General features: G+C 40.9%; 1 protein-coding gene across 2 annotated transcripts; it reads right to left on the bottom strand.

Annotated features, from left to right (window-relative positions):
- Nucleotides 1-2,968: 2,968 nt before the first annotated feature.
- Nucleotides 2,969-24,087, bottom strand: ccdc50a (coiled-coil domain containing 50a). Of its 2 annotated transcripts, XM_030083329.1 has the most exons (12): nt 23,773-24,087; nt 20,552-20,614; nt 17,743-17,872; nt 14,495-14,585; nt 13,662-13,764; nt 8,612-9,517; nt 7,652-7,803; nt 7,356-7,400; nt 6,943-7,086; nt 6,707-6,789; nt 6,506-6,615; nt 2,969-5,902 (listed from the first exon to the last, which is right to left on the bottom strand). In XM_030083329.1, the coding sequence occupies exons 1-12, from the start codon at nt 23,825-23,827 to the stop codon at nt 5,883-5,885; spliced, it is 1,902 nt and encodes a 633-aa protein (XP_029939189.1). In that variant the 5' UTR covers nt 23,828-24,087; the 3' UTR covers nt 2,969-5,882. The 2 variants fall into 2 exon arrangements, with proteins under 2 accessions (XP_029939189.1, XP_029939190.1); XM_030083330.1 differs by lacking the exon at nt 8,612-9,517.
- Between the last annotated feature and the right edge of the window lie 909 nt (nt 24,088-24,996).

Below are 24,996 nucleotides of genomic sequence, written 5' to 3'. Positions count from 1 at the left end.
TAAAGGCTCCTCTGGTTTGATATTAGGCTTAGAATCCTGTTTGTCGTAGGTGATTTTCAATGAGGCAGTGTCTTGGCTTAGGTGTGGCACCTGAAACTAACTGTGGCTGATGTAACCCTGCCAAAGCAAGACGGGCACCTTGAAGTAATCAGCAGTTGTGCAACATTAACTCTCACATGGAGAGTACTTCATCAGGCTTGATAGATAGATAGATAGATAGATAGATAGATAGATAGATAGACAGACAGACAGATAGATAGACAGACAGACTTTTGTTTGAAGTGTTTTGATCTGTGAATAGCTGCAATAAAGCTGTCCAATAAAGAAGGTGGAGCTTGGATTTTCGGTTCGGAGAATGACTAAATACTTATCTGACTACCTCTACCGGTTTTTCTTGAAGATGTGCCCCAGGCTTTATCAAGAAGACAGTCAGAGAGAGAGAGAGAGAGAGAGAGAGAGAGAGAGAGAGAGAGAGAGAGAGAGAGAGAGAGAGAGAGAGAGAGAGAGAGAGAGAGAGAGAGAGAGAGAGAGAGAGAGGGAGAGAGAGGGAATAAAAACTGAGATGCATCTTCTTCACATTCAGTCTTTTCCTTGACACATCAAAGTGTCCTGAGCGGAAGCCTGACACTTTTTCTCTTTTTATAAGATGCAGTCTGATTAAAGCTGACAGGGACTTGAGAAGACTACGATTGGATGACTACTTGCAACAAGTGGGTGTGTCTTCGTGTCTCAACACGGCGTGCAGTGTTTGACAGACGGATGCTCTCAGCCCTCTACCTGCCAGGTGAGACTCCAGGCAGTCAGTCCTCGCAGGCAGCACGTGCGTGCAGCAGCTCCTCAGCTCAGCTGAATGACTGAATGGAGGATCTAATCACAACCTGGACAGGTTAGTTTATACACATATTTATGAGTATATACTGCTGTTGTTTTTTTTGCACCCATGCTGCGCAGGTTTTGAGGTGATTTAGGTGATTACCTGCTCGATGCGTCCTTTCAGTTTCCAGTGAAAGCACCTGTCGACCTGCTTTGTGATTAGTGCAGCACGCGGCGTTGAGTCAACTCAGTCAGCCAACAAGCCAACGAGTCTGAGCCTGAATATGAATCAATATTTGCATGCATTTCTTAGTTCCTCTGGTGTTTGTCCTGGTGATCGTGTTAGTGCAGGATGAACACATACACACTTCCACAAAAGCCTTTCACAGGAAAGAAAAAAACAAAACAAAACAAACTTTTGCTTTTTTTCCACAGGATTATTACTCAGCAGATCTGTTACCCGCACAGCTGGAAACTTTGCCTGGGAATTTATGTGCTGGCAAATTTCAGTCATTGTTTCTGGTCGTGTGTGTAATGAGCAGCCATGACACAAGGTGCCACAGAGGATCACCTGATGGATCTCTGTGGGGAGAGTTTACAGACTGAACTGGACAAAAAAAAATTGAAACATGCAGTTAAAACCTGCATGATTATTATGGCGTGTCTCGAAATCAATTAAATCCACTGAGGTGTCGAATGGTTCCGGCTGGTGGTGAGCACCATGTCTATTTCTTCTCCTTTCACACTCTTGTCATCTGCGATCTCCTCTCAAAATGATTAAAACATCATCAAAAAGCTAAACTCTTGTCTTTTGATTTGAACTTGGTTTTTGTTTCCCCATGCTGTAGTAGACACTTGCTTATGGACTTGTAGCTTCCAACAGCTTAGTTGTGACATATCCCACAGAGGGCATGGCAGCGGTGTTACCACATGCAGACAGACCTGCAGTATTTCAGGTATGTTGGTGAACCAGCTCCACTCTGCTGCTCTCAGCAGATGGGTGTAACTTTGCTCCCTCCTTAAGAGTGGCATGGTTTAATTAAACTGCTACACTACTGGGAGCGGATACTGTAGATCTGCTTCCAACTAAAAGTTGTGTACAAGGACGGTGTCGTACACTAAACAAACGTCCTCTAAAGGATCTACGATTTTCAATAAATTTTTGTTAAAAATAAAAAGTCCATCTGAGGATTAATGCTACAAGTCAATTTGTTTTCTTTGAATTTATTTCTGTACAGAAATATATATTTGCACTGCACTAGTCTGGGGTTGAACATACCACATTTGTATACACAAATATCTGAAGGTCTACACACAGTTGTTTTCAAACTGGTTTCCTTTTCATTTAGTATCACTGAGTTACTCCACAAATACAAAAAAAAAAACAAAAAACTATGTGCATAAACAGAGTTAAAACACTAAGCTGATGGGTCACTGCCATCTTTTTCTGGTTCACTTCATGTTTGAGGTGAGATATCCCTCAGACCATGAAAGGTTTTTAGCTGTATAATAAAGCAAACTGAAAGCCCTGGGTATCCTCTCTTCTCCCTGCTGCCCTTTAGAGAAACTCTGGTACATCTACTTTAGCCCTTCACTGATAAACTTTGGGGAAGATCTTGGCTTACGAAGGGTCAAATGATTACTACATGGTCTTATAGCAAGAAAGTTGAGGGTTCCAATCAGGACCAACCATTTCTTTGTACTTTGCTGTCATGTTCTTTGTTCAGGAGTGGATTGTTGAGGGACATTTTGATTTCCTTCTACAAACATGCATTTGAGGCTAATTGCTGATCCTAGGTTTCCTGTGGTGTGTGTCTGTCTCTGCGATTACCCTGTCACGGAGTGGCAGCATCTCCAGGACAGACCAGGCCTTCGCTCACTGCTAGCTGGAATCAGCCCTGCAACACTGAATTGGATTAAGTGGTATTAAAGATGGATGGAATATTACATCAAACACAGACCAATACAATTACCAACAGAATAATCCAGAAACATTCACTGTAGTTAGTATATTACTCTGCATGTACAGCACTCAGCTGGCAAGCAGTATTTCATTTATCCTTTTTAACATCGTTCAAAGAAGCTATATGTTTAGAAATTTAATCTTTAGTTTATTTGTGTAAATAAGATGAACAAATAAATCACATTCAAACAGTCAAGATGCTGATAACAGTTTATTACATACTGAGATGCTATAGGAAAAGCAACCTGTCAATTTCACTTTCATAATAAAGAAAAAGTTCTGTTACAGCAATTCCCAACACACACGTGTTGATTGATTGAAAGATTGCATACAAGCCCTAGATTAAAGGAAAAAAAAAATTGACGCCGACAATGTAATGTCATGTTCACAGCATCCACAAATACACAAAGATGCATCCTGATGATCACCAGTTCCCTGTTTTCTTTTGTTCTCACACAACCGAGTCCACAAGGTGGAGCTCTCACAGAATAAATTAGAAGACCCAGCTTGACCGGTGTGGCGTTTCATTCACTGCAACTTTCAGCTTTCTACCCCATTTTTGTTAATTCCCTGAAAAAGTGACAAACATTTGGCACACATCCAGAACTCTGCACAAATTACAACCAAGGAACACCGGCACGTTTATCCTCAGCAATACAAAAAGATTCACATATTCAGTAAGGAAAAGTCTTGACAGTTGAGCCCATTTAGGAAACCGATTTCATATCAACATTTATTACAATGTATGAACCTGCAGACAGCACCAAATATTCAAAGGCTGAACCATTTTGTGGCCATTATAAACATTTCAGTTAACTTAAGACTTGAATGTGCTCTTCGTTTGTCTAAAGATTTTTATTCAATATGAACAGAAAATAAAACATATCCTGGAGCAGTAAAAGACTTAAATAGGTCCATTTTGGGCAAAAAAAAATTAGATTCTTTGACTTCCCTTCATCCAGACACACTGGCTTAGTGAAAACTGGCAGGCAGGAAGTGACGCCTGCCTTTGAGTCTGAAACAAGAAGTGACAGCAGGAAAGCTTAGGAATGAAAAAATAATGGAACAATGTAAGGAAAGAAGACAAAATATTGTACAAAAATAAATATAAAGCTCCCTTTTTGAACAAAGATAATCACATGGTCTCAAAGAATCTATTGTTTTCCACAATGGACGACACGTTTCGGGTAGCACAACAAAAGAAAAACATCAAAAGCAAATATCTAAATAAACATCTGCGCCGTACGCACAAGCATGAATCCAGGTTTAACACAGACGAGCAACGTACATGCATTTCTATTTGGTACTGGTTTAATATGGGCCAGTTTTAGTTTGAATGAAAAACTGATATGAAATACAGGAAGAAAAGTTACATATTGAACAGCAGTATATGAGCCTGCAGATATTTTCTTCATTCACTTAGAGAGGATTATTGGCATGTTGTGGCTTTAACCCTTTCTGATACCAAAGAGGGAGCCAAATAATGGGCTACAGAGCAGAAATGCATGTACACTGTTGTACACTCTCAGTAAGCATGCACATAGGAACAGTGGGTCATCTACAGTCATTCCACTTTCAGTTTTAAGGGCTTTAAAAAAAGTTTCCCCCAACATAAAATAATTTATTTATATACTAGAAAAAAAGACATGGGCAAAAGCCAGGTCAAGTCCATAGATCATCAAAAAAGCCCCACCTCGTCCGCGCTGGGAAAAAGGTGGTAAATATGTCAAAACCAGAGCTCCAGCACCATGAGAAAGGCTTGATTTATATGGATACAGCAACAAAAATTTATCCTTTCAGCACGACACGCTGCAGCGTGGCACATGGATAAGGCCGGTGAAGCTTCGTTGTGCAGTAAGACCGGACTGCGGCAGGAGGCGAACGAAGCAGCTGCCATGTTGTGACCCAAGACACGGTAGCAGTCGCAAAGGACCAGACAGGCGCGTCTCACGAAGAGTCGTGAGGAAATCTGACATTGCATGGGTAGATCCAGCAGGGGACTCAGGCAGCTCTAGTGATGGCACGATCCACACCCAAAGCAAACATCAGCACACAACCACCACAGCAGGTGAGCCGCCAGATGCTCCATCTCAAAAGGAAACAATCATGGGAGTTCGTGTCACAAGGCTACTCGTTTGGCTACACTTGATCTGACGTCGGGTAAAAAAAAGAAACATGAAGACGATATAGGAAATTTAAAAACTGAAATTGATCTCCCGGAGGGAAAGATGAAGCTTGGCTAACTGGACTGCTCTGAGACGGTGCCGAAAGGGTGGTGAGGAACACCTGCGTGACTGTCCGGGTGCACGGCCACACCTCTCAGAAGGACGCAGCCCCTCGCTGCGGGTTTGATGCCACAACAGAGAAAGATGTACTGGTTCACTGAAAGTTACCCCGTGCAACACAAAGATACTGTTGACGGCAGAGAGGCAGCTGGTAAATAATGTCTGTTTGTTCGTATGCTGAGCAGTCTACAAGAGGATGAAGCATTACAAACTAATTATCGGTGTAATTGATGAGTTGGGGGCCGTTAAACGAGCCTGAGTGTTTGAAAATTACTTTATAAGCTTTGAAATGTATTTAATGTTATAGATTTAATTAAATTAATAATTCTTTATTGTCAGTGCTTGAACAAATCGGTAGTGCTCATTTAGAAATTATTGAACACTACATCAACTAAGTCATATAGGTGTTTGTTTCCATTTTGTGCAATATTTAATGTGTTTCTGTTCAAGGTTTTTCACCTCATGCTAATGCAACAGCTGCAAAACACTTGGGACTTCAAACAGGATTTAAGTTGAAAGCTGCTTTAAAAAAAAAAAAAAAATCTTCGTTTTGAGTGGAATCCAGTGATGAGCAGGAGCTAGAAACTTAGAAATGAGGGTGGTTCCAACCATCACAGGGCCCAATTCCTATACTTTTATTAAATTAAAACAAACAAAAAAAAGTGGATGCCATCCGCCAACTTGCTAGATTGTCCAAAGGTTTTTGGTCAACAGAGCAGTTAAAAAAAAAACAACAAAACAAAACGACAACAACAAAAAAAAAAAAAACGCAAAGAGGATGGAGGACTGACGGCATGTCTGGACAGCGTACGGAGCCTGAGTCACCGCTTGTAATAGGCACCTAGGAGAGATGGAGGAGACGGAGAGATCCATCAGGAGCTTGACACATCATGCTGCGGCTTCAGTTTTGAGGTTTTTGCCCGGAAGTTTTCTAAAAATCAAAAGTGTGTCTCCTCTCATGCTTATGTCTCACTCCTGTGGGGTTAAAAATGTAATTAAACTAGGACCCTAAGAATTTCTTATGCCAAAGCGTACAACATTTCTTAAAGCTAACAGCCATTAGTGAATTTCATTTTTTTTTACTAACTCATGCTGAGTTTGGAGACTGGTCACATGGTTGCACTGAATGGCCAGACGTGGCTATGGTGGAATCCTCCCCCTTTAAAAGGTTTCTGTTTATATTATTGAAACTTCCTTTCCAAAACATGTGCAGTGAGGACTATTGTGCCTTCTGCTAAAGACAACCAAACATGTTGCCACACAAAAACAAAGTGGAACTGCGCCAAAGCAAAGGTATTATGTTCTACCACAAAAAAATAAACTATTGTCAATGTGCATTCTAGGAATAATATAAAATAAGGTGAAAGATGCTGCTGCACACACAGGCTACAGCCTTATCACATTACAATATACTTGATAGAAGATTAGGTTGATGCTGATTTACCTTTCAAAGCAGCCTCAGGTCTGGCAGGAGCACGAGGGGCAACTTGGTGGTCTGAGTGGCCATAGGCAGGACTCACATTCTCATAGTTATGTTGACGAGGCTGAGGAGACCTGACAGAGACAGCGGCACGGAGAAGAAACGTAAATTAAATGACGGTTTCTGTTCCTAGACCATGCTGGAAACATCTAGCGACTCTGATACCTGGCAGGCTTGCTGTGGTTCTTCTGCCTCTGGTATTCATGCTCGTTTCGTGTTCTGGGCCGGACGACGTCTTCTGAATGCGGCTGGAGACCAACACAAATTAGGGTTGTAGTGCGGTGGCAGAAATAAAAATTACAGCTTAGCCCCAAAAAAAAAACCCCACAAACAAATCCCCACACATCCAAAAGTGCACACTTTACATAAAAAGAAAAACCGTTGTGGTTATACAGCGTTACCCTGTAGTCTCCCTCTGGCCTTCTCCTTTCCATTGCCATCCTCTCCATTGCCAACCTCTCTCTTTCTCGCTCCTTTTCTTTCTCCCGTTCCCGATTCTTCTTGTACTCCTTTTTGTCCTGTTCCATTAACAGTCTGGCAATTTCCTGGAACAACAGTAAAACTTGATACAACAAGAATCTTCACACACACGTGGAAACTGAAGTAATGAAAAACTAATGAAAACAGAGCGTATGTCAAGGAGTAATAACTATTACTACATTAAATAGTGTTATTTCAAATGCGGTGGAATACAATTAGAGTTTAACATGTCCATATATACTCATATAGTGCAGTCTTCACTGCCTGAAATCAAGAAATGACAGGATGAATCCGAAAAGCAACACAGCAGCAGTTTCCAGTCTTGTCCACTCACCTCATCTTGTGCCACCTGGGCTGCACGAACTTGCATGCTGGTTGACTAAAACATGAGCACAATCAGAAAGTCACACTTTGCCAGAGTTGTACGCATTGTTCCAGCATCTCAATGTAACAAAGGAAATGATTGAAACTGAATACTTTCGTTGAGGCCTCAAGCGAATCACAAGACGCTGCAACGTTTATGTAATTAGAGTAGGCGCAGAAGCTTCTGCTGCAATATGAACAGGTAAACTTTTGTGGCGTAAATCATCAGGTCACTGTAACACTGAAATCGAGGGTGTTGATTCTCACCTTCAGCTCCTCCTCATGCAGCTTTCTGGCCATCTCCAAGTCGATTATCTCCTGCTCTTGAAGATCAAGCTTCGTCATGCCCTTGGTAGCCTCATTCAGTCCGTACTCCGTTTCTGCGACGACAGCGCCACTCCCTCGGTGCACAATACGGCCTGTCGACGGCACCACATCACATCAATGAGTTAGGACAGCTAGTTGAGAAACTAAATGAAAACAATCAACGGAATTAGGAAAATAAGAAATGGTGAAACATCACTTTCACAATTTCTTAGAACATAAGAGTGATAACTTTAGATTGTGGAGCTGATCGACAGTCAAAAAAAAAGAAAAAGGAATCACACATTTGCACATCATTAGAGAACATTTCAAATTTTCTTGACAAATCAATTACGAAGTGTTGATCAAAATAATTGTGTATGTACAACGATCTTGATTGTTTTTATTTATAGACCGATATAATAACAGATATTGTTTAAGTCACAAAGCCAAAAGCAACTGGAAGGGCTGCAGAGCGTCTTTACTGGCGTTTTCTAGTGTTTCTGTTGCTCGAACAAGAGAGAGAGAGAACAACAGGGTCTTATTGATTTCGTGTTGTTTATGAACTTAATAAGCAGACCAGCTCTGAAGCCCTTGATAAATAACACATTTGAGGTGATCAAAAGCCATAAAGCTCTTCTACTAAAAAAGTCACAGCACACCCTGAAATCACAGTCTCAATGCACAATCCAGATTAGACGACGAGCAAATCCCACAGCGCTAAAGCAACAGTTCAGCTCCATTCACACAATCAAACTGCAAATTACATCAACACTCAGCGCTGACTGCAAAGACGGCACCACCTTCAGATCCCCATTAGTGATTGCGATGTTAATTCAACCCACCACCAGAGAAAGTTAGAAAGGCTCCAGCACACAGCACAGCACTCCCACACAGAGCCCAGTAGGGGTCTCTGGGTGGTACCTGTCTCTCCGCTGGGGTGACTATGATTGCGTTCCCTGCTGGGACTGTACCCCTGCCGGGGGTCGTAGGGCTCTCCTCTTCCTCCGTCATTCAGGAATTCATCAAACACCTCTTCGGGGCTGGAGTGGACACGTCGACCCCTGGCCTTTCTCCCCCTCTCATCATCCTCTTCTTCCTCCAAGGAGGCCCTGGTTTTTTTTGGTCTTTCCCTGCCCGGTACCAGATCTCGATGGTCATCTGCAAGTCCTCTGTCTCCACTTCTTGTTCTCGCTCGATGTCTGTCTTTATCTCTTTGTCTCAGTCTGTCTGTCTCTCTTCCGTCCACACTCTGTACCCGGTCTCTGGATCTTTCCCTGTCTCTGTCTCTAGCCCACCGGTCCTGCTCTCTGTCTCTCTTGCGGTCTCTCCCCCCGTGCCTTTCCCAATCATAGTCCCGCTCCCTGTCTCTCTTGTCTCTTTCCATGTGCCTCTCCCATTCATAGTCTCTGCCTCTGTCATGCTGCCTGTCCCACACCTCGTCTCTTTCTGTCTGCGCTGTAGGTGATCTAGCCGGTCTCTCCTTTTGCCTCACCACTCTCTCTGCATCTTCCCAGCTCGGGCGCCTGGCTCTGCCCGTCTGTGCAGACTCATAGTCAGGATATCCATCCCTATGTTTTCCTCTGGAGGGCAGCAGATGCTCTGGATATGGATCTGCATGCCTGCCATGCCCTCCTTCGGCCACTAGATAGTGCTCTGGATATCTGGAACGGCTGTGGGGCGAGGCTGAGTCCAGTTTTGGATGTCTGCTCTTTCTGGGCTCTGTTGAACCATGATCGGGGTTGTAATCAGTATGGGGGCCCACAGGAGCATGTGCCGAACTTAATTTGTGACGTGACTGTTGGTCCAAGTCAAGTGGTCGTCTTGCAGCTAAGCAGGACAGAGTGAGGGAAATGATGAAAACGGATGATGAGAACACAGAAACATGAAAACCAAATACGCAGATAGGAACCGGCATAAGCTGTGATGTGTTAGTAAACGCAGGGTGAGACGTGTGTGGTGATAAGAAGACAAAGATCATGAGGCCCATGTAAAGCAAAGATGGTGAGACATTCCAAAATAATGCAGAGAATTCAACAACACTGTGACACTGTAATTTCATCATGTTAAGGGTCGCGGGATGCTCAAGCCAATCCCAGCTCCTTTAGGGTCCTCGCCAGTCCATCCCAGGGCCAACACACACTGGGACAGACAACCACACACTCGCATTCACACCTAGGGGCAATTTAGTGTGGCCAGTCAACCTCACATGCATATTTTTAGACCGTGAGAGGAAGCCTGAGCATCCAGGGGGAACCCAGGCACACACAGGAAGAACATGCAAACTCCACACAGAGAGATCCCAGGCTGAGGCAAGAGAGTTGAACACTGCGCCGTCGTGCTGTCAAACTTAGGACAATTTCAGTTAAAGACCCTCTACATTGAAAAATTAAACTCAAGTGATGTAGTGAAACAGTGTTAATAGAAACATACACCACATGAACTTTTTGATGTGACATTATGTGCAGGCGTTGCCTGCCTTTTAACACTGCATGTGGTTGGGCACAATAGAAAACAAATATATGGAAAATTACATCAAAGCAAAAGTGTAATCAGAGTGTGACGGTCCTAAAGTGAGAATGAAAACTGTTGAAACGGAACAACATGTTCGTCTGTAACAAAACCAGTCTGCTGGGAGTTGCCGTGACTTAAGCTTGAATGAATACAAGTGAGTGAAAATGAACTTTGAGGAAACACAAAGCACAGGCCGGTCCTCACAGCCAGTCAGTTCAATGGAATTTGTTATCTAACCGCTGCTTCACATCTACTGAAGTTCAAACTCTGCAAAACAGGCATGTACAAACACAGTTTGACAGGTACTTGCTCAGAGCGAACAAAGTAATTTAAGTCTGCACATTTTTCTCTTTGGTGTCGTTTTGCTTTCAAAAGTACCTGTTTCTCGATTAAGATTTCTCTTTCCTATTTGTGCATCAGTCAGGCAGAGACAAGTTCTGCTGTTATGGTCCTGCATCAAGCTCTGTCCATTTAATGAAAAAATAAAACCCATAAATCAGAGAGTGGAGTTTCTTGTTAGTAGCCGCCCGTTCCAAGAACCTGATGAGGAAAGTGCATGAAAATGGGTGATGCTGGATTAAAATATTTCTTACACTAAAAGTGACTAATCTTAAAGTTATTTTCCTCGGATTTTACACACACCGGAAGTGTTAAATCCTGCATTAAATGTATCTGACTGATCATTGTGATGTGTCATTCTCTCACAGATTTGGATGTCTGAGCTCATTAACACCTCTCCAACTGCATGCGCACACACACTCAGCAGGTGTGTAGTTATGAAAATTACAAGACTATAAGTGACACAAATTACCTAAAGCAGTGTGGTTGACGAGACGACAGCTTGATTCAGCACATGCTACCAAGTGACACAGCACCTGCACGACCTGTGGTCCACAAACAACAAGACAGGTCCTCACTTACAACCGATGACACCCACACAATCCAGAGTCTGTCAACAAGCCAGGGTCTGCCTCCACACAGATCTGTTTACAGTCAAAACGCTGCATCTGAATCTATTCATAAATACATCGAGGTTCACTTTATGTGTAACAAATATAAAAAGCATGTAAATATACCACAGTGTGAAACTGCTACAATCTATCATTTGTTGACTGCTACACTGGTGGGAGTTCTCAAACACAAAAGCAATCGGTTTACACCTTTTTCTGCGACCTACAATGTTTTATCTATGCTAGACTTTGCCAAGTGTCCATTTCTCAAGAAGGAGAAAAATAAAATAGGCTCCTGGGATATAAGCAGGAAAAGCCAAATTGCCAGATTCAGTAAGAAAAGGCAACTGGAGGGAAAAAAGCGCAACGTGAAATATCTTTGGCCTCCCACACTGAAAGTCACACCCTTGTTCAAGAACCACAAGTGTATTCAAAGACTGTCCCTGTGTTTTCCATTCCTATGAAGGACCCACACTGAACCTGCATTCCTCCTCTTCTCATTAAGATAAAGCTTGAAGGATCAACTCTGATCTCGAGATGAGTCTCCCACACAAACTGCTTGAAGTAAAATCAAAGGGGAAGACTAAATGAGTCAGTGTTTCTCTTGCAGCCTCCTCTTGGATGAATCATGCAGGGGTGTAATCCGTGATTAAAACAAAATAACAAACAATGAGACTCTTCAATACAGAAGATGACAAACAAGGGTGGCCAGCATTAACAGTGGCATGCTAACATGCAAGCATAATGAGTTAACATATAGGGGTGTTCTCATCAAAGGCACGGTTTAGCTGGTGAAATGTCAACCAGGCACAGTTAATTTGGTCTTATTCACACATAGAAGAGTCTTTTACTGGCCCTCCAAGGTGCTGGCACCTACACTGACGTAAAGGCTCCACTGCCACAGGTAGGAAGAAAGGAGACAACACTGACCTCTAAAGTAGTTTTCACAGCACAACATAGTAAACTTAGCCTCAACTGGTGGGTGCAAGCATTAGTCTGGATGGGTTTAAAGGAGTATAATTCATTACACATCAAGGGTTATCAAATCGTGTCGGAGTCTAATCATCAGCTGAGTGAACAGCAGAAATGATAAATGTTGAGCTGGCTCAATTCTGATGCCAAAGCATCAACATAATGCATGAACAACCACCACCCAGGGGTAATTAGACTGTTAACGATTCAGCAGAAACAGTACTGAACTAGTGAGCACCAGAGACAAGGGAGCTTCTCCTGGTCTGTCGGGATGGAAATTGTCAGCAAGTTACCCGTGTTCAGTTCCACAATCAACGTGCACAGCAAAGAGCACAGCCATGCAAAGTATCTCGTGATTTCAATAAGAGTTGGCCATTAATGTGAAGTTTTTCAAAGTCTGACATGTCACAGAGTGTGGCTTGTTTCAAAAAATGAACTTGTATAAATAGGAATTTAGACAGCAATGATGTTCATGTACCAGGCTTTAAAAGCCTGGTCCATGCTTCACATGGACATGGGCTGCGCGCGGACGTCCGCGAATCGATCCGAGCGGACCCTAGCGGACAGGAATCGATGAAGATTTTTACGTCACAGGGACCAATGCGCACCCACGAGGACAAGTAAAGCATGGACCAGGCTGAAGTTTGACTTCTTCACAGTCAGGGGCAGATCTGCTATCTGTTCGCACCTCAGCAGATTTTCCTGAAAGGACACTAACAAAACAAACGCTTGTCACCTAAAACTCATTCTTTTGCTGGCGTGTTTAGGTTAAGCTCCCAGATCTGGAGGTAACCATTATTGGATTACTTCACTCAAACCACAAAAAAACAATTATTTTAGACTTAAACATGCATTGGGGAAATGCTTCATCATTTTGGTAAAAAAAACAAAAAAAAAAAAAAACAAAAAACCTATACTAAATGGATTTATTGCCAATACAATGAAAGTGAAAATAACAAAAAAGTGAAAAGTCAACTCATTAATTTTACGATTCAAATAAATTAATTGCACAATTTTCATAACAACAAAAAAACAATACTGCGTGAAACTGCACTTAGTTCCTATTGTATTCATTGGAATTTAACAAATTATATTAAGATCAGAGGTAAAAAAAAAATGACCGTGTTGTGTTTCCTTTTCAATGGCAGTCATCTGACAGTTAGAGAGAAGAGTTGCCCCTTTCTTTAAAGTTAATCATGGTAAAGATGTGGAAAACCTCTACTTGAGCAATCTTCAACACTGTGGAGCATACAATGCTCATGTTAAAATTCTGAACTGAATGAAGACAATAAACACAAAACTGACCGAAAATGAGAAATCTTCAATATATAACATGAAATCTATGAGTTCATTATCACCAAACGTATGCTTTATTATAATCTCAGAGTGACTGTTTATTGGATATCAGCTTAAGCGCATTCTGTTTGCACTTATGAAGGAGACGCAGTTCACTTCTGTGTGTCATGATGCATTTATGTGCATTTTAAATAGTTCGCATACAAACAATGTAACATGAGCCTGTGTTGCTCTCTTCTTACCCCCGTGATCCTCAAAGTAATCCTCATCAAAGTTTGTTTCCATCTGCTTCTGTCTCCTCCTCTCCTCTTTCATCTCCTTCTCGTGCAGCTTACGAGCGATGGCCTACAAACAAATATGACACAAGTGAGAAATCCGGCATGAATATGCAAAAGTCACAGTAGAGACACATCATTCCTTGATGACTTGGAAAAATCAAAACAACCAACTGCTGCAAAATCTTACTCAGGCCAATTAGTACATGTTTGAACCTAGAGTCTCACTGGACCTTCAAGACTGAGCAAGGAGTAAATAAGCAGGAGCATCTCCAGTATCCTCACAAATTTACTGGAGCTGAGGTTTGTAAACTCCACAATTCAACACATTTATGTCCTCATAGCAGTAAATACACATTGTCTGGAGCTGCACGACTTCATCTGCATTCAACTTTTCTGTGAGACTTTATATTTATTCATCCAAGTCCAGAATGAATGCAGGATAATTCAACAGTACAATTTGTCAGCTGTGAAACAAAAGTAAAGAGCATCAATGGTTTTTATCACAATATAGAGCCACTAAAAACTAGATTTTGGACCTGTATTGCGAATGCACAATACATAATAAATACAACAAATGTGAAAAAAAAAAAAAAAATTAAATGGAAACAAACTGAAGAAAGGGGAACAACACTAATTTGACCTCAGAACCAGATTGTTTAGAAAACATGTTGTTGCATCTGTACTAATTAGATCTATGATGCACCAATTTCAGGACAACAGTGGAAGCATGTCGCTCACAGGCAGGTGCAGTTGGCATTGTGCTTGACTGGCCAGATATGTGTGACTGAGTTTCTTACCGCATCCTTTTCTTCTTGCTGTCGCTGCTGCTCTGCCTGTCTGACCAGTTCTTCCTGAATCTCCTGGGCGATCTCATTGTCTTGTCGCTCACTGAGGTTCGCACAAGGGCATGTGTCATGATGCATACATGTGGAAAAGTATAACCATAATGAAAACGTTAAAATAAAGCATAACTTCAAATTTAGGACTCACATTTTCATCTCTGATCACTTTACCTTTTAACAGGACATACAAAAGACTAACTTACTAATGAAAAATAGCAAACATGCAATAAGGACAGACGATGTGAGAAAATGAATGTGCTGAAGATCGAAGTAAATGTATTTCATGAATGTGTGAAATAATGAACCCTGCATGACCTTCATACATGACAGTTTTATACTTCAGGTCGACTCAGCATTAACATCACGTCTGAAGGCACCTGATTGGCAGCACCTGTACTATGAAACACATCGTATGATAAATGCTAATCCATTTTTGCCAAATGACAATATAGATGATACACATTAAAGCAATCACTCACTGAAGCCGTTCTCTACATGCGATATATACGTATCAAAAATAACGATATATGAAAACTCAATAGATTGAGAACTTTTAATAATATATTGCATAGTTTTGTCTTAAACTTTGAAGTCAACATTCCAGGACTGAAGTGTTTCAGTGAAAGCCCTGTACGGAGGCTCACAAAGCTGGTGAATCTAGATCCAACATGCTTTCGGTCAGCCCTACACCCAAAAAGTAAATATTGGATTTTCAAAGCAGTTCATGAAAGACAAAAAGGAGATGGGCACAACTATCCAGCTAATGCTCAAAAACAAAAAAGAAGTGTGGAGAACGTGAGCACCTCTGGGCCCTACCCGGTAATTATGCTCTGAGACTGTGAGCGTGCCAAAGGCAGAAGCAGAATATCTTTGTCTATCGTGATTTTGATCTCAACAGCTTGTCTTGGCTCACTCATCTTTTTGCATCACGACTTTAACGAAAACACCATCTGCCTGCAGCGCTGTTATGCAAAGATCGCTTTTCTTTGTGCGTAATGTAATGTTTTACTGACAGCACTGACAAACGTGACAGCTTATTGTCCCTGCACTTCACCTGCTTATCACTTAAGCAGTTACCTGCTCAGGAAAGCATAAGCTGGCAAAAAAAAAGCAAATGTATAATCTGAATGTGCAAAGCTGGTAAACATGTGATGCGGTACTGCATTGTATCTGACTGTTCAGTGTTGTGTATAATTGGTTTACATGAGATGACACTGGCAAGTGCAGGACGGAGGGAGAGTGAGCTCTCAGTAAAATGCTGAAAGAGCGTTTGCTCTCTCTCTCCAGGAAAGCTATGCTACTACTATATCCTACGACTATGTGTGTAAAATGTGTGTTTCAGTCTGAAATGTTGATTATAAAAGGTTTAAAGCAGGAGAGGAGAGCATCTTTTTGTAGCACTGGAAAATATCAATGAAAAGAAGGCGAGCAACTTGGTTTAGCAGCAGCCACTGAGGCTTGATTTGTTTCTGCTTCAGGCCTGAGTGGTCAGTACACGCTGCACAGCTTTGGACATGCAGGCTGGAAAGGAAGCCAAACTCTTTGAGGAATATAATTATGAACCACAGTTAGAGATGAACCACAGACTATGAAGGATATGCTTAAGCTGCTTGTGTCAGTGTCCGAGTGCTTTTTGAGACCGGTTTCTGTGAGTGATCGCTGTAAATGTTTATTTCCACTGACTTTAAAAAAAGAGCATCACTCCAAAACATTTCCCAACCTTACGAGCTTTGGGTTAAATTCATAAATGTTTTCATGTATTATTGTCCAGACTCTAACCCACAACACGAGGAAAGTTCGCAGCATATGAGTTAGTTACCATTTCACTGTCATTCTGGTTTTCCAAAATATGACGCAGATGGACGATGGAGTCAGGTTTGCATATTAAATGCTTTTGATATCACTCGCAAAAAATACTGAACAATTGCTTTCATGTGATGTGTCACCATACTGACCTGTCTTCAATTGCTTAAACTGCATAATTCTTTGTGGATTTTATTTTCATTCTCCTTTGTGGATTTTATTTTCATTCTCCCAAATGTATTTACAATTTTTTTAACACGTACATTTTATTTAACTTGAGATTCATTTGGAATACTGTAATAAATGCAAATACAAATTTAACCCCAGATTTATTAAATCCTATTCATTCATATTCTCTACCCTAAAGACTAATGAACAGTATCAGGTATTGAAATTTTGTGAAATATTTTACCATTTCATGCTATACAACAAAAGGCTTGAAAACTAATGGACTCTATGCACAACTTCACCACTTCCTGAACTTCAGAGGCTCCTTGTTTCCTGTCTTTCGTGACAGGACGAGCTGATTAATCCAGGTGTGTCTGACCTCTGTCACCACAACAGTAATGGTCAGACACACCTGCAGTAATCAGCTCGTCCTATCATGAAAGACAGGAAACAAGGAGCCTCCTGGAATTCAGGCAGTGGTTGAGTTGTGCATAGAGCCCATTGACATGAATCACAAACAAGTTGAAAGGTAATGCACAACTAAACCGTTCAACTGGTAATTAAAAAAAAAAAAATTAAGCATTTCAGAGATACAGATCCTCTCTATGTAAAGATTATCTAGAAACAATTGTCTCCCCAAACACTAGTAACTGGTGTCTGGACTTCCCAAACTCTTATAGGTGGGAACATAACAAAAAGCATGGCCCTGCTCCAAGTTTTTTGCTGCCGTCTTCTGATTCAGATTGATCCAGGTATTTTTTTTTTTGTGTTTGATAAAATGGTAAATTATCTCACATCACTATCAGTTCGCAAAGAGGTTAGTAGATGGATGCATTATTTACGTTTTTAGTTCCCACACTTTATATTTTTTCTTCCAATAAAAATGGTGATGATTCACTTCTTTCTCAGTTTTTGGTCATATTTTGAATCCTTTAACAAATTACCCAAGACAGCCCTGCAGCTGTTAATAACAGGGGTGTAGCATAAATCTAAGGTATAGGTATATAGGAACCAAACAGGATTAAAATAATCTGAAATAGATGCCACCATCAAAATGACAGATACTGAACAAAAAAAAGTGTCTTTGAATTTCCATGAGTTATTCATGCAGTCAAGTCACACTCAATCTTGATCCTCAGCTTTCTCTTTGCCGAGTGTTTTACTTTAGTTTCCATTTCTTTCTGACCATGGTGAGTGTGTGTTGAGTGTGTCCTTATGTGTGAGACACCCACATGTCACTGTGTTGTTTCTGGCTCTGGATCTTCGCCCTCTCATCCTCCTCCTCCTGCAGCTTTTTGGCCACCTGCAGGTCCTTCTGCACCAGACGGCTCTTATGGACGTTAGAAGCCAAGTGGCTTTCAACTGCAGATACAAACACAAACACTGTTTTTTTTCAACTGTGTAAACACAAACCAGAGTAGTAGGTCAGCTGGCTAGACCGTGGGATTGATGAAGAATCAGATAAATTACCAAGCACGCTCAAGAGTTTATTTACAGATCTACACTGTTTTGATGTTTTCCTCTTTGGGAAGTTGAAGTGTCGCTCGTGTCTGCAGTGAAAAACAAACACTGAGGACTCAGACGCCTCAGTCTCTGGTATTGAACTGATAGCACTCTTAGTCACTGAGAAATGAATGTTGGCCGCTGAAGCGCCGTTCCAAGGTTGTGTGACGGCACCTTACGGGCCATAACAGATGATAAATTCCACCTGCTGACGCACTCCAAACACTTTGTAAGCATGGAGAGCATCACTCACTCAGCTCTGTTTCACCTAGCTATTGATCTACTGGCAGCTTTCGCGTGAAAAGAACCAAATTGCATTTAGCAATTTCAGCTTCTGATCGGTGGAATTGAAAAAGGAAACTGGGTGACAGCTGTGTAAACTTGTTAAAAAAGTTAAGAGCCCAACATTGATTTTCTTTTAGGATGACGCCATGATCAACTGTTAGCGTAAGACACCTCACAGAAAATATCTGAAGTCATAACTGATGTCACGACACGGAATAGGGCTATCATTTATCCACTGCCATGTTTTTCAGAAAGACAAATTGATCTTTCAAGAGCCAAAAAAAAAAAACCAACCACATGACAGGACATTGTGATATATGTTCATCTGACAAAGCTAACTGCAAAGAGGTCTTGAGTCATTCACAGAGAGGGGAATTAGGGTGAAAGAGCTGACAAATGACAAACGACAGGAAAACTTCTCATTGAAATGGAGAAAACACATGCCAGACACAAAAGATGCCAAGTGCTGACACAGCCATAAGAAATGTTTTCCTTTAGTTTTGGATACTTCATTTGTGCATGGACAACATTTTGAATGTCAATAAAACTCAGCTGTAACTCGATATGGACTTTAAATACATAGTAAAAAGCCTTTTTTGGAATGATCATCTGTGTGTTCTTTAAATTAAAAACAGAAAGACGGTACACAGTCAGAGGACTTTCAAGATCCATCAGCTTGATCGATCAGCATGATCCCTCTGACCTCCAGGGTGTGAAATGAGCATTTTCCAATTCAAATAGCATCAGTGTTTGTTGCAACAAAAGAACAAAGCATGCGCCTTTGTTACAGATCACCAAAGCTTTGAAAGGGTTAATGACAGCAGAACAGCAGGTCCGGCAAGAGCCACATTAATTATGGTTAATCTACATTTAGGATGGGTTGCGTGACATCTGGTCTTTTTCTTTGCAGAGTCAACCCAGAGATATGAAATGACCGAAAAAAAAAATAAATCATAAAATACTCCAAAGCCCACAGATCTGCATTGTAAAAAAAAAAAAAAAAAAAATCAGTGGTCAGTGATCATTTTCAGATATTTGTGTATAGTTAAAAGGTTTTTTAAATTTAATTTAGAAAATATCTTTTCAACAAAAGCCACCAGAATAAATCTTGACCTATAGCTCACTCAAGCCAAAAAAAAAAAAAAAATCTGATGTAAAAAACAAAAAACATAACACAAAAATACTTTCATCTCCATGAAAGCAAAAACTACTGCAGCTAAACATAAATGTGAAAAAAGCTGCAATTAATTTATCAAATATCAACTCGGGACATGCAGAAACAAACAGGCAACAAAAAACAACCAAGAACACCAAAAAGTACACATTCGCCTAACGAAAAATAAATAAAACCAGTCTCAGTGTGCTGCTCTATCTAAACTAAACACTAAACTATTTTCTAGGGACTTCTATTGTCTCAGTTTCAACAACCAAAAACTAATGTGATGCAAATTAATCACATAGACTAGTCAGTCCACAGACCTGTGCTGACACACTCCTGTGCCTCCTGTACTGTTCACTGTGAACTGTGTGACGGACACAGGATGTATCCAGGTCTCAGCATGCTGCAGCCACTGATGCTGTAATTTGTTCAGTTAAATTTAACACATACACACAAACAACACATTTAAGTGAGCACCAACAGTGAAAGTCCAATTTGTCTATTTTAAAGTTTATCAGAGGTTGGTCCATTACGAAGTAATATGCAAATGCATGATGACGACACCCAACTGAGAGGCAACAAAGCAGGTAAAATATAAATAAAAGAAATAAACAAACATAAAAATGTCCTACCAGACAGCTTAGAAAAAAAATACATATTGCATGGATTGTATCTGGGCAAACAGACTTGTCCTATCAACAGTTACTTTGCCTGGCTTTTTACGTTTATTTTCTTCAAATGCCTGTAAAAGAGATGCACAATAAACCCAACCTTTGCTGTCGAAGGTGGGAAATGTTGAAAGTGGTTACATGAAAGATACATTTGTTTTGATTAAACATTCTCTCACATAATTTCTTCTACAGGTTTAGACCCAAATCTCCCTGATAATTTGTTGAATATTATTCATTCTGTCTTTGAGGAGCAATTTTCTGTTTTTTTACATTCAGATACTGATTAATCAAAAGCAGCAATTTTTTTTGCCTCACTGAAACCAACTACACAGACAACACTGTATATATTACTTTTTGAAGTAAGCAGCACTCTCCTGTTTCCTAGAATGGAAATGAAAGGAATTCAGTAAAACCTAGTCTTACTTTCTTGCTCCTGGAGGTTGTAGGCCAGACAGTGATCCTCCAGCACGGCAAAGTCTCGGCACACTGGGGAAAAACAAAACAAAACAGAGAGACAAATTAATTTAAAAAGAAATAGTTTGAGGAAGTATTCATTTAATGTTCAAAAATGATCAACATTGGATGATTAGTCATTGAAGCTATTCATGTAACACTTGTGAAACCTCAGCAGAGATATTTAAATTTTATTTTACATTTACAAGTTTCACATCCTGCTCTAAGGATGCACCCACACACACTAAAGAGCAGTACAATTATTTGAAAGTCTACCATCAGCAACAGGATGCTAAATTTAATTTAATATAACCACAAGCAATTTTTAAAAAAATCTATAACACAATGATAGAAGTAACACTGAAGTATAGATATGGCTTGTGACATTAATTAATGTAGAAAAGAAAAAAAAATCACTGCACCAAACAGTGTCTTCAATCTAATAAAGTTAGGTGATCCAGAAAGTGGTGTGGTCGACAGCACTGGTAAGGAGTCAATACTGTTCAGAGGCGAAAAGCAGATTTAATATTTAGGCATGTAAAAGTTAGTTCCGCTTTCTGAGTTTCTTCTAGAGACTGTTAAGGAGCCTTCAGTAAGTGACATGAGTGTGCTGTTCATGAAAATAGACGTGTGTGTCATTTGCATGTGTCTGACAGTTTACTGCAACTCTATTTATACACACAGTTAATGCTCATGTAATTCAAATTAGATTATCGTCCTCCAAAATTTTGTGTCATGAATGTGACAAGCTAGGTGAAATATCCGAGCAGACAGCCCAGAGCTTTTACTTGGCAGAGTATGCTTGTGAGTTCACTTGTGTTTGCCTTCACTGCAATTTTTTGGCAAATCCAACATCAGATCCACAGTGTGTTATAAAGCCCATGTAGAGGGACTCTGGGGGAAAAGGGCTGTGCACTGCAGCTATAAACAATAAAATTCTAAATTCCTAAAGCCACAGCTGATTTTTTTATAGTACGGGAAGCAGATCAAAAACTGATGCTTCACATTTATAGTAATCATCTTAAAATGAAAATTCATCCAAAGACCCTGGCTACCAATATTTAACTATAAAAAACAAAAGCCATGGATTCCATCTTAAAGCAAAAATCTGCATAGCAAAATTACACTGTAACAATCTTTCAAAATGTGGTTCAGCATTACTAATGTAAAATATTCATCCTGAGTACTTTGCAGACTAATTTAAGAGGTTCTTCATCAAACCCTCAACGCACATTCATTGAAGTTCTCCCCATCGTCAGTCATAGACCATTTCCTGTGTCGGAGAGCTTAGAGCGACATCTAAGACCTTTCTCACAACCTCCACTAAGTATGGGTGTGCGGATACACTGCTTGGTCAACACGGACTAGATTTAGCAAAAGGCCTAAAAAAAAGTCAACAGAAAGTTTTTCATGTGTCAAAAGTTTTTGTAAAACACCAGTGTATCAAAGATATAGAAAATGTAAGCAGAGCATTAGGCATGATTTAATCTTACTTGACGGTATTCACCACTGCTGTGTTTTTTTTAGGGTGGAAGTGGGGGATACCAAACAAACAAAAACCTGCTCTTGTGATAGGACACATGAGAAAGTCATTATGTATTTTGCCATCATTTTAACAGCAATCTCATAAAATAGTCAAGTAAGCTATCATCCTCTTATCTTTCGCGAGAAAAGTCTAATTCAAATCACCTCACAACCCATTATCTTCTCAGATGATTACACATCCAATATTAATAACCAGAGATCAAGTCCATGTGTGCATTAGAGGGACCTCGGAGGAAATTACCTGCTACAATTACACACACACACTCTGATGTTCACATTGTTGTGTTTGTAATAGGTGTCGAACTGAATGGCTGGTACAAACAGACGCTGAAAGATGAGAACAAGATTTCCACAAAGCCCCACACTGATTGAGGCCTGTTGGATTTGATTAAGAGGGAGCATTTTTCAACCATATGCTTAATCTTCTTAGCCAAGAAACAAGTTTTACGGTGCCTGGTATAGCTTTACGCATCAGTGGCTTTAAGTATTCCAGCGATTGTTTTTTAGTGACAGATGCCATTAAAGAGCTTGAGAAAGGCAAAACAATGTTATACTGATAATAAGCAACAAGTGATGGCAGGATTTTAGCTTTTGATATTTCACTCCGTCACTAAAAGGGGATAACAGTAACATGAAGGCACCATGAATGTTATCTTAAAAGGTGAGTCTTCATGTTTAATTTGGGATGGGAGTTGGAAGAGTACCAAATATAACGCTGCTGACATTTTACAGTGCAGTAAAATTTGAAAGCTGTTTGCTATTTTCCCAAACACAAAAAGGAAGACACTGGAACTTCAGCAGCTTTATGGCTCTTTCACTCTGCAGACGAGACCAGCAGTGGACCTGCAGGTTTCTTCAGTCTCTGACCAGAATAACAAGCATTCCTGCCGAGCAGCTGCTTCACACACACAGGACCAGTTCCCTCCACGAGCACAGCATCTTGTCCACGATCTTCTATCTGTTTCAGTGGAATCCACTACTAAAACGCAGCAGACACAGGCAAAGTGAGGCGTCTTTGGAGGCAATACGGGAGGTGGGTGGTGTTAACAGATTCAGGAAAATTATATCGTATCAGAAAGTCTGACTTCACAAACGCATCATATCTACAGATCTGTAAATGAACAACAAACGTGATAATCAGGCGAACACGCCATGTAATCAGTGCTAAAGCCAAATGCCACCTGACCTGTGAACACCGCAGTTTCTCACACTGCTGCTCTGCTTAACTGTGCAAACCCAACACATCCTATCTGACCCGTGAATCAATTCATCGTAGCGTCACCCAAAACACCATGCTACACAGGGAGAAACACAATCCACATGGGTATCGACGTGAACACCAACGGTTGTCATTCCAGCCTCGAGCGGAGACACAAGAATCAGGCACCTGCACCCCGGCGGAGTCCAATTACCGCTGACTTTCTGACTCCTGCCTCGAATACCACTTAACGTGTGTTAGCATCCACTAGCAAAGTGTGCTAAAAGCCATCATCAGAGCCACGGCGAATGGGAGAGCACAATGAGACAATACACCTGCGGCCACTCGGTAAACATTAACCTCAGTAGTGTCTCCTGAGTGCACACCAGAAATGCTTGACAAGCTAGCTCGTTTCACATGTAGCGGGGAAATGTGTCATAGACGTTACCCTCTTTGACTCCAGGTAGTTTATTCTTGTCGATGCTAACGTTACATTCAGCCATGTTGTCACCGATAATAAGTCAAAAAAAGCCTTGACGGTGAGTTACACTTCCGCGTTTCTTCCCGAAGGTTGCCGCCGCCTGATTGATCGCCTTCACTCGTAAAGCCGATTGATGGTTCAGCTGCTGGACGGCCCTTTTGATTAGTTTCGGTATCCTCCCTCTCTGGATACGTCTTTGCCGTAATTGCCTGGCTGCAGCTGCTCCGCCGGAGCTGGCGTGTCAGATTTTCTACGAGCCTCCCTCCTCCCTCGGCCCGTCCCTCCCCGAGCCTTCTGCCGACCAGCGCGCACAGCTCCACGCGCTTCCTGCTGCCGCGTGTCGCAATAAAACCCCGCTCGGCCCTGACAGCGGCCCATCCAGAGCCACGCGGGGGGCTGCAAACGCCAAAAAAAAAAAAAAAAAAACTGAAATTAATACAGCAAAAACACACCAGGCGGATGGATAAAATGTACATAAACCAAAAAAACATGCTTTCACTGTAGGTGACAATGTAGGAAAATTTAAAATATTCTGGGAAGAGCTACGAAAACAAAACAAAAGTAGTTTTTATTGGAATGTAAACTTTTCTGGTTGCCTTAATCTCAGAAAATCCTATTTACAATAAAAAATAACAGGACACGTTTAGACTACAGTCTGACCAATGCAAGAAAAAAAAAGAATTTAATCAAATTATAGACCAAATACCAAGCAAAGTTTAAACATTTACAAGGCAAATGTTGCTTGGGTGCGGCAGACTGTTGTATTCCTTTTATGTATTTAAGTATATATTTAAAAATGTATTTTAATTGTATTTTATGAGAGACATTGAGATTTTAGGAAAGCAGTGTCACAGCATTTAACAACACCACACGTAATGAATGTAGAATCATTCACAACAAACAGAGATGCAGCTGTTTAAGTTGGAGGACCGATCTACATTCTTCCGGTCTAATTGGCACTGAAAGTGTTTAACTTGACGGTCTGCCGGCTTCAGTTATTGTAGATCTCTGCAGCTGCAGTTGCAAGACATCTTGATCAAAAGGTAAAACCACTGTCCCTGAGAGGAAATGTGCTTCCTACCTTGCTAATACAGTGTGTGTGTGTGTGTGTGTGTGTGTGTGTGTGTGTGTGTGTGTGTGTGTGTGTGTGTGTGTGTGTGTGTGTGTGTGTGTGTGTGTGTGCACATTTAA

Source organism: Salarias fasciatus, chromosome 23, assembly GCF_902148845.1.
Source record: "Salarias fasciatus chromosome 23, fSalaFa1.1, whole genome shotgun sequence".
In the NCBI taxonomy this organism is placed as follows: Eukaryota; Metazoa; Chordata; class Actinopteri; order Blenniiformes; family Blenniidae; genus Salarias; species Salarias fasciatus.
The sequence above is the reverse complement of the archived record's forward strand: the minus strand, read 5'-3'. Positions and strand labels throughout refer to the sequence as shown.